The sequence below is a fragment of the Haliaeetus leucocephalus genome, unplaced genomic scaffold, assembly GCF_000737465.1.
Source record: "Haliaeetus leucocephalus isolate CR32 unplaced genomic scaffold, Haliaeetus_leucocephalus-4.0 Scaffold656, whole genome shotgun sequence".
NCBI classification, from domain to species: Eukaryota; Metazoa; Chordata; class Aves; order Accipitriformes; family Accipitridae; genus Haliaeetus; species Haliaeetus leucocephalus.
The window spans coordinates 10246346-10257703 of NW_010973092.1; the positions used below are offsets into that span (position 1 = coordinate 10246346).

The 11358-nt window shown below is 66.9% G+C and overlaps 2 protein-coding genes across 2 annotated transcripts; one reads left to right on the forward strand and one right to left on the reverse strand.

Moving 5' to 3' along the window:
- Positions 1-539: 539 nt before the first annotated feature.
- On the forward strand, positions 540-5135 carry UNC5A (unc-5 homolog A (C. elegans)). The gene is given in 16 exon segments (XM_010579224.1): positions 540-710; positions 712-964; positions 1107-1250; positions 1327-1430; positions 1557-1737; positions 1852-2019; positions 2210-2374; positions 2458-2646; positions 2924-3223; positions 3319-3406; positions 3487-3655; positions 3741-3974; positions 4089-4238; positions 4321-4485; positions 4573-4751; positions 4970-5135. Coding segments are annotated over 16 exon segments (2826 nt in total).
- Positions 5136-5706: 571 nt separating this feature from the next.
- Positions 5707-11205, reverse strand: HK3 (hexokinase 3 (white cell)). The gene is made up of 20 exons (XM_010579225.1): positions 11048-11205; positions 10685-10888; positions 10514-10559; positions 10275-10437; positions 9800-9948; positions 9519-9638; positions 9306-9401; positions 9123-9222; positions 8854-9037; positions 8528-8683; positions 8183-8416; positions 7792-8096; positions 7573-7712; positions 7318-7437; positions 7134-7229; positions 6911-7010; positions 6595-6778; positions 6364-6519; positions 5953-6186; positions 5707-5842 (listed from the first exon to the last, which is right to left on the reverse strand). The coding sequence occupies exons 1-20, from the start codon at positions 11203-11205 to the stop codon at positions 5707-5709; spliced, it is 3081 nt and encodes a 1026-aa protein (XP_010577527.1).
- Positions 11206-11358: the final 153 nt, after the last annotated feature.

Sequence of the window (11358 nt, forward strand, 5' to 3'; positions counted from 1 at the left end):
GGTTTATTAACTCTTTCTGCAGCAGGCACCAGCAGGTTGCGGGGAGTGGGGGCACCCAGCCGTGTCCAGACTGGGGGATGTGGGCACTGCGGGACTGTGCCACGTGCCATGTCCCCAGCACTGCTGTCCCCCCAGGGACCCTGCCCTGGTCACACCCACAGCCCCCAAGCAAAGCTGGGGGATGCCCGACCCCCCAAAGGACATGTGTGTAGCCCTGAGCCATCCTCGCCACCCTGGGGACACTGGGGACAGCTAGCCCCTGTGTGCCATGCCCGTGCCCACTCCCAGGTGGGTGCCAGCAGCACAGGACAGGGCACACCTCTGTGCCACCCTGCCATGTCCCCCAGGGCTTGGGGCACACAGCCCACCACTCGTCCTGCATCCCTGTGCCACGCCAGGGCGCGGTGAGGCAGGATGCGGCCCCCGGCTGGCACCTCACAGCGTGCTGGGGAGGGAGGCCGGCGGGCACCCTGGGAAGCGTGAGCAATGGCCCTTGTTGGTCACACTACATTTCCTTTTCATTAGCGCTAAGTGTGGACATGAGGGATCGGTGCGGGTTCAGCGGGCGCAGCCACCGCACGGCTGCTCTCCCTGATGGATGGCGGGGCCGGGAGGGGGCTGCCGCATTGCTGGCGGAGGGGGATGGCAGCGGGGCACGGGGCCACTGGCACAGGGCCACACCAGGACGGGTGATTGCCCAGCCCAGGCACACTGGAGGTGGCCGAGCCCCATCTCCCCACAGGTGCTCAGCAAAGTGTGACCGTGGCCAATCCGGTGTCCGGCGCATCCCCGGACCTGCTGCCGCACTTCCAGCTGGAGCCGGAGGACGTCTACATCGTGAAGAACAAGGCGGTGAGCCTGGCCTGCCGTGCCACCCCTGCCACCCAGATCTACTTCAAGTGCAACGGCGAGTGGGTGCACCAGGGCGACCATGTCACAGAGCACAGCACCGACCGTGGCACCGGTGAGTGCCAGCGGGAGGGACGATGCCGGCTCTGGTGACAGGGAACCACGTGCGCTGCTGTCCGGGTGGGGGTTGCACGGGGCAGGGGCTGCGGGGACCGTTCCCAGCGTGCCGGTGCTGACTTGCTGCCCGCCGGTGGCAGGGCTGCCGGTGATGGAGGTGCGCATTGAGGTCACCCGCCAGCAAGTGGAGAAGATCTTTGGGCTGGAGGAGTACTGGTGCCAGTGCGTGGCCTGGAGCTCCTCTGGCACCACCAAGAGCCAGAAAGCTTTCGTGCGCATCGCCTGTGAGTGTCTGTGGGTGCCTGGATGGGGTGTGGGGTGCTGGCCCCGGCACCCCCCCTCACCCCTGCACCTCCCCAGATCTGCGCAAGAATTTTGAGCAGGAGCCGACGGCCAGGGAGGTGTCCATCGAGCAGGGCATCGTGCTGCCATGCCGCCCTCCCGAGGGCATCCCCCCTGCCGAGGTGAGCCCCTGTGGTCTGGCAGAGCAGGATGCGGCCGAGAGTGCCCTGTGCCTGCAGGGACACTGTTGCACGCTCCCTGAGGGGGTGGCATGGCCAGGCACACAGTGACATCCCCGTGCCCCACAGGTGGAGTGGCTGCGCAACGAGGAGCTGGTGGACCCGGCGCTGGACGCCAACGTCTACGTGACACCAGAGCACAGCCTGGTGCTGCGGCAGGCCCGCCTGGCCGACACTGCCAACTACACCTGCGTGGCCAAAAACATCGTGGCCCGTCGCCGCAGCGCTTCAGCCGCCATCACCGTCTACGGTACCGCCCTGCTGCGCCTGTCCCCACCACGCTGCCCCGGTGTCACCCTCCCCGTCCTGTCCCTCCCCACATCCCCTGTCCCGGCGGGGCACTGATGGGTCCCTCTCCACCCAGTGAACGGCGGCTGGTCAACGTGGACGCAGTGGTCGGGCTGCAGCACCAGCTGTGGACGGGGCTGGCAGAAGCGGAGCCGGACATGCACCAACCCCACGCCCCTCAACGGGGGGGCTTTCTGTGAGGGCCAAAATGTGCAGAAAACCGCCTGCACCACCCTCTGCCCAGGTACCCACCCTGCCTCGGACACTGCTGCCACCTCTGCCGTGCCGATGCTGCGCTCCCCGCTGCACCCATCACAGTCCCTCTCCACCCGGGTGTCTCGTCCTCCTACCCGTCCCTGTGTGTCCGTCTCTGCCGGCCCCCGGGCAGGGGAGGGGGATGGCAGCGGGATGCTGACCACCGGCTGTGCCCGCAGTGGACGGCGCCTGGTCGGAGTGGAGCAAGTGGTCGGTGTGCGGGGCCGAGTGCACCCACTGGCGGAGCCGGGAGTGCTCGGAGCCAGCGCCACGCAACGGGGGCCAGGATTGCCACGGCCCCGAGCTGGACACCCGCAACTGCACCTCCGAGCTCTGCAGCCACGGTAAGCGTGGCGGGGATGGCGGGGTTGTCCGCTGGGATGGGGACTGGGGGTGCCCGTGGGTGCTGACGCCCTGCCCCGCGCAGCTGCCCCCGGCGCAGAGGACGTGGCGCTGTACGTGGGGCTGGTGGCCGTGGCCGTGTGCCTGGTGCTGTTGCTGCTGGTGGGGGTGCTGGTGTACTGCCGCAAGAAGGGGGGCCTGGACGCTGATGTGGCCGACTCCTCCATCCTCACCGCCGGCTTTCAGCCCGTCAGCATCAAGCCCAGCAAGGCCGGTGAGCGAGGGCTGCGGGGACGGGGCTGTGCACCTGCGCTGGCACATGGTGTCCCTTGGGACCTGGGGATGGCCGTGCACCCGGGGCGGCTCTGGGCAGGGGCTGTCTGACCCAGGGCATCCCCGGCCCTGAGTGGGGGCTCTGTACCCCATGGCGTCCCTGGGCAGGGGCTGTTTGCCCCATGCCCTCCAGGGCCGGCTGTGCCACTGTGTTGCCGGTGGGGATCCCCCTGTTCCTGCCGTGCCCCGGCACCACGGTCCCCTGCTCTGTGCTGCAGACAACCCCAGCCTGCTCACCATCCAGCCCGACCTCAGCACCGCCACCATGACCTACCAGGGCTCGCTCTGCCCACGCCAGGATGGCCCTGCCAAGCTCCAGCTGCCCAATGGGCACCTGCTGAGCCCGCTGGGTGCTGGGCGGCACACGCTGCACCACAGCTCGCCTGCCACCGAGGGCGCCGACTTCGTGGCCCGGCTCTCCACCCAGAGCTACTTTCGTTCCCTGCCCCGTGGCACGACCAACATGGCCTACGGCACCTTCAACTTCTTGGGGGGGCGGCTCATGATCCCCAACACAGGTATGGCAGGGTGGGCGTGGGGTGCCGGAGCATCACCCAATGCAGGGGGGTGCCTATGGGGCTCACCCCCCTGCCTGCACCCCCCCACCACCCAGGGATCAGCCTGCTCATCCCACCCGATGCCATCCCACGGGGGAAGATCTATGAGGTCTACCTGACCCTGCACAAGCAGGAGGAGGTGAGGTAGGTGCTGGGGCTGCCGGGGCACAGGACTACTGAGGGGGGAGGCCATCCCTGCTCAGCTGCCCCTGTCACCACCCCAGGCTGCCCCTGGCCGGCTGCCAGACACTACTGAGCCCCATCGTCAGCTGCGGTCCCCCCGGGGTCCTCCTCACCCGCCCTGCCATCCTGGCCATGGGTCACTGCGTGGAGGCCAGCGCTGAGAACTGGAGCATCCGGCTGAAGAAGCAGTCGTGCGAGGGCACGTGGGAGGTGAGTGTCTGCGGGGGGCGAGGGGGTCGGGGTTGGAGGGGGGGGATGCCCATGCCTGGGGTGCATCTCTGCCTGGGTGCCGCAGGATGTGCTGCAGCTGGGCACTGAGCCGTGCACGGAGCTGTACTACTGCCAGCTGGAAGCGCAGGCTTGCTACATCTTCACCGAGCAGCTGGGACGCTTCGCCCTGGTCGGGGAGTCCCTCAGCATGGCGGCCTCCAAGCGCCTCAAGCTGGTCCTGTTCGCGCCGGCCGCCTGCCCCTCGCTCGAGTACAACATCCGTGTCTACTGCCTCAGCGACACGCAGGATGTCCTCAAGGTACCGGGGGTCCCCATGCAATGCCCCCATCCCGGCTTGGAGTGAGGGCTATGCAGGTAGGGCTGGGCTCCCGGGGCGTAGCATCTCCTGCCCAACCGCTGCCTGTGCCGGCAGGAGGTGATTCAGCTGGAGAAGCAGCTGGGGGGGCAGCTGATCGGAGCCCCCCGGGTCCTGCACTTCAAGGACAGCTACCACAACCTGCGCCTCTCCATCCATGACATGCCCAGCTCCCTCTGGAAGAGCAAGCTCCTCGCCAGCTACCAGGTGAGAAGACTGTCCAGCGGGTGGGGACAGGGATGGGGGGGCTGTCCCTGCCACTCTGACCCCCCCAATCACCCCACCACAGGAGATCCCCTTCTACCACATCTGGAGCGGGCTGCAGCCCTTCCTGCACTGCACCTTCACCCTGGAGCGCCTGAGCCCCAGCACCTGCGAGCTGGCCTGCAAGATCTGGGTCTGGCAGGTGGAGGGCGACGGGCAGAGCTTCACCGTCAACTTCAACATCTCCAAGGTGAGAGCAGGGCTGGGGGGGGCTTCTGGGGGTGACCCTGGGATGGGCTTACATCCTCCCCCCCCCCGCTCCCATGCTCTCCCCTAGGACACGAGGTTTTCGGACTGGCTGGTCCCCGACAGCGAGGTGGGCGCCCCGGCCCTGGTGGGCCCCAGTGCCTTCAAGATCCCCTTCCTCATCCGCCAGAAGATCATCAGCAGCCTGGACCCGCCGGGCACCCGGGGAGCTGACTGGAGGACGCTGGCCCAGAAGCTCAACCTCGACAGGTGGCCCAGGATGGGGACAGCTCTGGGGATGGGGATGGGGTGGCATGGTGGATGGGGATGGGGTGGCTTCTGGCCTCATCCTGCACCTATGGATGGATGCTGGAATGCTGTGGGCCACTGGGAGTGGGATGGTGCCCAAGGTGAGGTCAGCACAGGGGTGGTCCTGGGGTGTGGAGCCATCCCTGTTCCCTGACATGGTCCCTCTGTCTCTCCCCCAGCCATCTCAGCTTCTTTGCCTCAAAGCCCAGCCCCACGGCCATGATCCTCAACCTGTGGGAAGCGCGGCACTTCCCCAACGGCAACCTCTCGCAGCTGGCCGCCGCCGTGGCAGAGGTGGGCAAGCAGGACGGTGCCCTCTTTGCCGTCTCCGAGGCCGAGTGCTGAACACCGCAGGGGGGACCCTAACCCCACTCCTGAGGGATCACCGCCATGGGGCGGGGGGGGCCCCGGCCGGCCCCCGGGCCCCCGCTGCCCCATAGCCCACGGGGAGGGCTGCCTGGGCTACCTGGCCCCCTTGCGAGAGAGGGATGCCCGTGCCCCACGGCAGCCGGGCCCCCCACAGCACTGCAGCAGCAGGGCTCAGCCCGGCCCCAGGGGTCCCACAGCCCTGTGGCGGGGGGCCAGGGGGCACTGGGTGTGCGTCGTGCGTGCGGTGCCGTCGTGCTGTCTGCGTGTGGGGCCGGGCGGCCCCGGGCCCCGTGCCGTGTTGTGTAAAGACCGTTTTTTTAATTCTGTATTAAGTGCATTCAAGTATTTACACTTGGCCTTATGTACATAGCGGTGCCGCGGGCGGGGGGTCTGCCGGACGTGAATGTAAATAAATTCGATATATATTGCTACGTGGGGCTGTGCCCGGCCATGCGCTGCCCCCCCACCCCCGTGTGTCCCCTCAGGAGTCGGAGGTGTGGAGCAAAGCCCTTTATTGGGGTGACAGTGGTGGCAGTGGTGGCCGTCCTCAGGGCTCGGCCCCGCGGCAGGCCACAGCCGCCACGAGTGCAGCCCCTTTCCCCGAGCCGTCCTCTGACTGCAGGAAGGTGACGGTGCAGTTGGGTGCCAGATCCCGCAGCATCTGCTGGAGGTGCTGGGAGAAGCTGGGGAGGACAGGAGGGGAGGGTGAGGGCTGGTGCCCCCCTCCCCACCTAGACCCTTGCTGTAGGGCAAGGGTCTCCGGTGGGCGCCTGCCACCCTCGGCCCCACTCACCGCGGGTGCATCTTGTACAAAGTGCCATCCACTCCCACTGTGACAGCCAGCTGGGCCAAGCCCCGGTTCTCCCGCATCTTCTCCACCACGGCGGCCAAGCCGGCGGCACAGAGCTGGGCTGCCCGCAGCGACACGGTCTGGCACACCTTCTGCACCAGCAGGCTGTCCTCAAAGCTGGCCTGGAGCTCCAGGTCCTGCAGGATGGCCCGTACCTGCCGCAGAGCCAGCCCATCGCTGCCCCAGACCAGGGGCACTGTTAGCACCACCATCCCCATCACCGTCCCTATCCCATGGGCTGGAGGTGGCATCACCCTGTCTGCGCCCCATCAATGTAGCATAGCCCCCTCTTAGGGCTCTGGCTTCACACCTCTCACCCTGGGCTAAGGGAACCCACTGGACCCCAGCACTCACATCTCGATAGTGGAGAGGAACTTGGTCTGGAAGATGTCCCTGGTCTGGAGCTTGGGGCAAGGCTTGCCACGGAACAGGAGCTGTTTCTCCACCAGTGCCAGCAGGATGTGGCGCACAATCTCACCCAGGTACATGCCACTGATGAGCTTCTCGAACCTGCCCCAGGCACAGCCTTAGCTGGGCACAGCAGCCCCCACCCGGCCCCCTCCCTGCCCCGGGGCCCTTGCCCACCTCTGCTTGCCTGCATTGATTGTTTTCTCATCCACCAGCCGGTCAAAGTCAGTGAAGAAGTCGTCCAGGCAGCCGTTGTCCCCAAAGGCCCCCCATTCCATATTGATGCACATGCGGCCCTGCTCCCCCTCCACAGTGCCGACATTCCGCATCTCCTCCATGTAGCAGGCATTGGTTCCAGTCCCTGTGGGCCCCGCACTGGTGTCACCCCCACCACAGCCCTGGCAGAGCTGCCTGGCACCCCGTGGCCATGCCATGTGGGCTGGGATGGTAGTGAGGGAATGGGAGACCCCCTGGGTGCAGAGGTGCTCCTCACCCACGATGAGGCCGATTTCACATTTGGGGTCATCATAGCCACAGGACATCATGGTTCCCACCGTGTCATTGACCACAGCCACCACCTTCAGCCCTAAGTGCTGCCAAAACGGAGATGGGGACACATGCAGCTTAGTGGCACCCAGCCGGCTCCTGGCGCTGGCGCTGCCTGGGTGCAGGGTGGTACCCCGGGGACAGGGGATGGACCCCCAGCCTTTCCCTACCTGTTTGCGCTGGGCAGCCTCCCGCAGCAGCTGCACCACGTCCTGCCCCACACAGCCCGAGGCGCTGAAGCCTTTGGTCCAGCTCAGCAGCACTGCCTGGAAGAGAAGCAGGAGCAGGGGCCAGGCAGCTGCCTCACACCCTGGGGCTCTCCCCACTCCCCTGGGGCCAGAGCCGCCCCCTCACCTTATCCAGGCCCAGCTGCTGGCAGGGGAAGGAGAAGGTGAAGCCAAGCGGCAGGACCTGCTCCATCAGGTCCTGCTTCAGCTGAAAGTCCATGATGCACTCGATGATGTGGTTGAAGAGCTGCAGAAAGCGGCCATGGTCAGCAGGGGCCAGGCTGGGGCAATGCCGCGGGCGCTTTCCCAGCCCCATACCAGGCCTGTAGGCAGCAAGGGGGGAGACAATTCCTACCCCTTGGCCACGGGTCCTTGGACTCACCGCCTCGCCAGTGCCCTGCATGACAGCGGTCGGGATGACGTAGATCTCACTGGCCATGAGGATGCCGTCCTGTGCCACGCGTACCACCAGCACCCGGAAATTGGTTCCCCCCAGGTCCAATGCCAGGAATTCGCCTCGCTCTGTGGGGAGCCAGCATGGGGCATCAGCGGGAGCCACAGCCTCCCCAGCAGCCCTATTCCTCAGGCCCCCAGCCCTCACCGGTGCCATCAGGCGTGCCACGGACGTAGGTGGGCAGCATGCGGACGGAGGCATTGGCATGGCTCTCCAAGCCCAGCCCCAGCTCCATCTCCCGCCTCATCAGTGCCTGGACGCGCTCCAGGTCAGCGCGGCTGAGCCGCAACGGGGCCAGCAGTTGGTCCACTTCGCGGCGCTGGGCTGCCAGGCGCAAAGCCACTGCTGTCACCACGGCCGCCCCCTGCCCGGTCCCATCCACCGAGGGCAGGAGTGTGGCCATGCACTCGGGGGCCAGCAGCCCTGTCACACTCTGCAGGATCTCCCCAAACCTGCCAGAGAAAGAAGATGGCGAGGGCTGGGTATGAGGCATTCCTCTAGGGTGGGACGACACCGGGAGCCCCATGTCCCTCCTCACCTGGTGTAGCCCCGGTACAATTCGCCATCCACCCCCACGTTGACCGCCAGCCGCTCCAGCTCCCGGCTCTGGCACATGTGGCTGAGGATGGCAGCCAGCCCAGCAGCGCAGAGCGCGGCGGCGCGGCTCACCACTGCCCGGCAGATCTGCTGCACCCGGCAGCAATCCTGCTCGCTCGGCTGCAGCCCCAGAGCCTCCAGAACCCTCCTTGCCTTGGCCATGCCTTCCTCGTTGCTGCAAGGGAGAGCACAGCGCCGGCTTAGGGGGCCACTGGCTCGCAGCTGCGGGCACCCACCTGTCACCCCCACATCCTCCCACCTGTGGCAGCTCCTTGTCCCCACTCACTCGATGATCTCCAGGACCTGCTGGGTCTTGAGCACATCCTTGGTCCTCAGGATGGCAACACTTCTCCCAGTGAAGAGTACTTTCTCAGCGACCAGGGCGGTTAGCACATGCCGGACGATCTCCCCCAGGTACAGGCTGCCCACCAGCTTCTCAAACCTGCATGAAACCCGAGCTGGAGTCAGTTGTCCCTCCCTGGTACCCCTTGGCCCTTTGAGAGCACCCAGGAGCATCACAGGGGGCCATGTGCTCCTGATGGTGGAGCCTAACATGCTCAGGGATGGATGGGGAGTCCCAGGGACCCTGCCCTCTCTGGGGGGTGGGTGCACCTCTTCTCCCCGGGGTTGGAGGATTCCTGGTCCACATGCTGGTCGTAGGGAGTCAGGATGTCGCTCAGGGTGCCATCATCCCCAAAGCAGCCCCACTCGGTGTTGACACACATCTGCCCACTGATCTCCTCCGCCATCTCCACCAGCTGTGCCTCGGCCATGAAGCAGCTGTTGGTGCCCGTGCCTGCACAGAGTGATGGGGGTGAGCCCTGGCACAGCCCCCCCCACCCCAGCACCCTCCTCAGGCACACGGGGTGCCCACTGCTCACCCACGATCAAGGCGACCTCACAGGGTTCCCCCCTCATGCTGCAGGTCATCATGGTGCCCACAGTGTCGTTCATCAGGGCAACGACATCCACGTGGTGGAGCTGGCCAGGGGCAAAGCGTGAGCATCATCAGCTGCTCCACAGGGCAGCCCCCAGCCAGACACCCCCACCTCACAGCCCCCCACCTCCTGCTTCTTGATGGCCGACTGCAGCAACTGCACAACATCCTTCCCCTCCACGTCACTGCAGCTGAAGCCCTTGGACCAGGAGATGAGTTCGGCCTGTGGAGAGCACGTGGCCAAGCCATTGGCCTCAGGCACCGGGCTGGCTCCACTCCCCACCACTGATGTGCAGGGGAGGAGGCGGCTGCAGCCCTGGGTCGGGGCTGTCCCATTCACCTTGTCCAGCTGCGTCTGTCTGCAGCTGAAGGGGAAGACGAAGCCCAAGGGGAGGCGATGCTGGGGGCTGCTGATGCCAGCCAGGAATTGCCGCACGCATTGCGCAATGAAGTCAAAGAGCTGCAAAAGCATGGTCGGGGGTGACCAGCTGCTCCCCATTATCCAGCACCCAGGCTGCAGGAGGCAGCCCAGAGCCCCTGCACTGGCCCGGAGCCCTGCTGAGCCTCCGTGGTGCTGGGCAGCCCAGCACCAGCCACCCTCTGCCACTGGCCTCCTCATACCGCTTCCCCCTTGCCCTGTATAATGTCTCCTGGCATGTCGAAGATCTTGTATGTCACTTGTGGGCTCTGGTTCCCGTCGCCCAGGAGGGTCACCCACAGGGTCCGGACGTGGCTCTGGCACAGCTCTACCACCAGTATGTCGCCCTTCTCTACAGGGGAGCAGAGGCAGTGTCAGGCAGAGACCTGCCCTGTGGCAGATCCCCCAAAATCTGCTCCTTACCCTGTCCCAGGGACAGTCACTCACCCACTGGGGAGACTCCTGAGAGCCTGAGACCACTGCAGAGGCCAAGGGAATCAGCTCCTGGCCTCTGTCCCTGCACTGAGGACTGGCAGAGGCAGCACAAGGGCAGCTTATGGACTCAATAACTGACTGGAGACCAGTGCACCCTTCCCCAGCACCCCCAGGGCCACATCCAGCAAGGCAGGCGGGGCTGCAGGTAGCAGAGCAGCACGTCCCCAGGCTGGGCTGCCTTACCAGTGCCATCAGGCGTGGAGCAGATGTAGGTGGGCAGCATCCGCACGTTGGCCTGTGCATGCGTCTGGCGGCTCAGCCCCTTGCGCATGGCCTGGAGCATGCGGCCCTTCACTGCCTGCAGTGTCTCCAGTGGGATGGTGAGCGCCAGCAGGGCTCGTTGTACCTGGGGACGGCTCGTTAGGGCAGGTCTGAAGGGCAGGGAATGCCTCTCACTGGGCACTGGGCAGGGATGGCCTTACCGGTGCACAGGTGGGACCATTGTTCTGGTGACGGCTCACTGGGGACCTGCATGGAGGGAGGCGGCGCGTCACCCTCTGAGCCCCGGCCTGCAGGAGGACAGGACATGCGCCTGCCCACGCCCAAGCACACGAGTGGGGCTGGGAGGGTCCGTCCCAGGCTCTGCCTCCCACCTCCCCTCTGCATCCCTGCTCCACGGGGCCACGGTGTCAACAACATCGGCGCTTTGCAGTGTCCTTCCACTGCAATCGCGACCCAGCAGCCGGGGGTAGAGGGGGCAGCTGTGCCCCACGATGGCGATGGTGCCGGGGCTGTCCTCGGGGGCCGGGGGAGAAGGGGGCTGCCCCTGCCTCGCCCTGCCTGTGTCTCCCCTCCACCTGCAAGAGGCCGGAGGCTGGTCTCTCCCCTGCCCGGGGAGGTACAACACCCGGGGCAGGGGGGACAGGGGGAGCCTGCTCAGCCCCATCTCCGGCCCCGACCGTGGCCTCCCCGCGCCTTGACTTTCGCTCGGCCGCCGCCGGGCCGGAGCCCCTCACCGGTTCAGGGCCGGGCGGCCCCGCTCCTCCGGGGCCAGACCCCGTCGGGGGAGGCTGTCCGAGCCGGGGGCGGCGGGGCTCTGTTCCCGGGAGGCCCTCGCCGCCCTGCCGTACCGGCCGGACTGGGGCTGGGAGCCTCGGCGCTCGGGGCTGGCCATGGCGGCGGGGCCGGTGGCGCGGGGGGCGTCCGGTGGAGGCGCGGGGCTACCGTTGCCAACGCCGCCGCCGTTGCCCTAGCAACAGAAGCAGCGCCCGCGGGCGCCCCGCCACGCCGTTGGCCGGCCCGTCGCGCCGCTGGCCCAGCCGTGGCC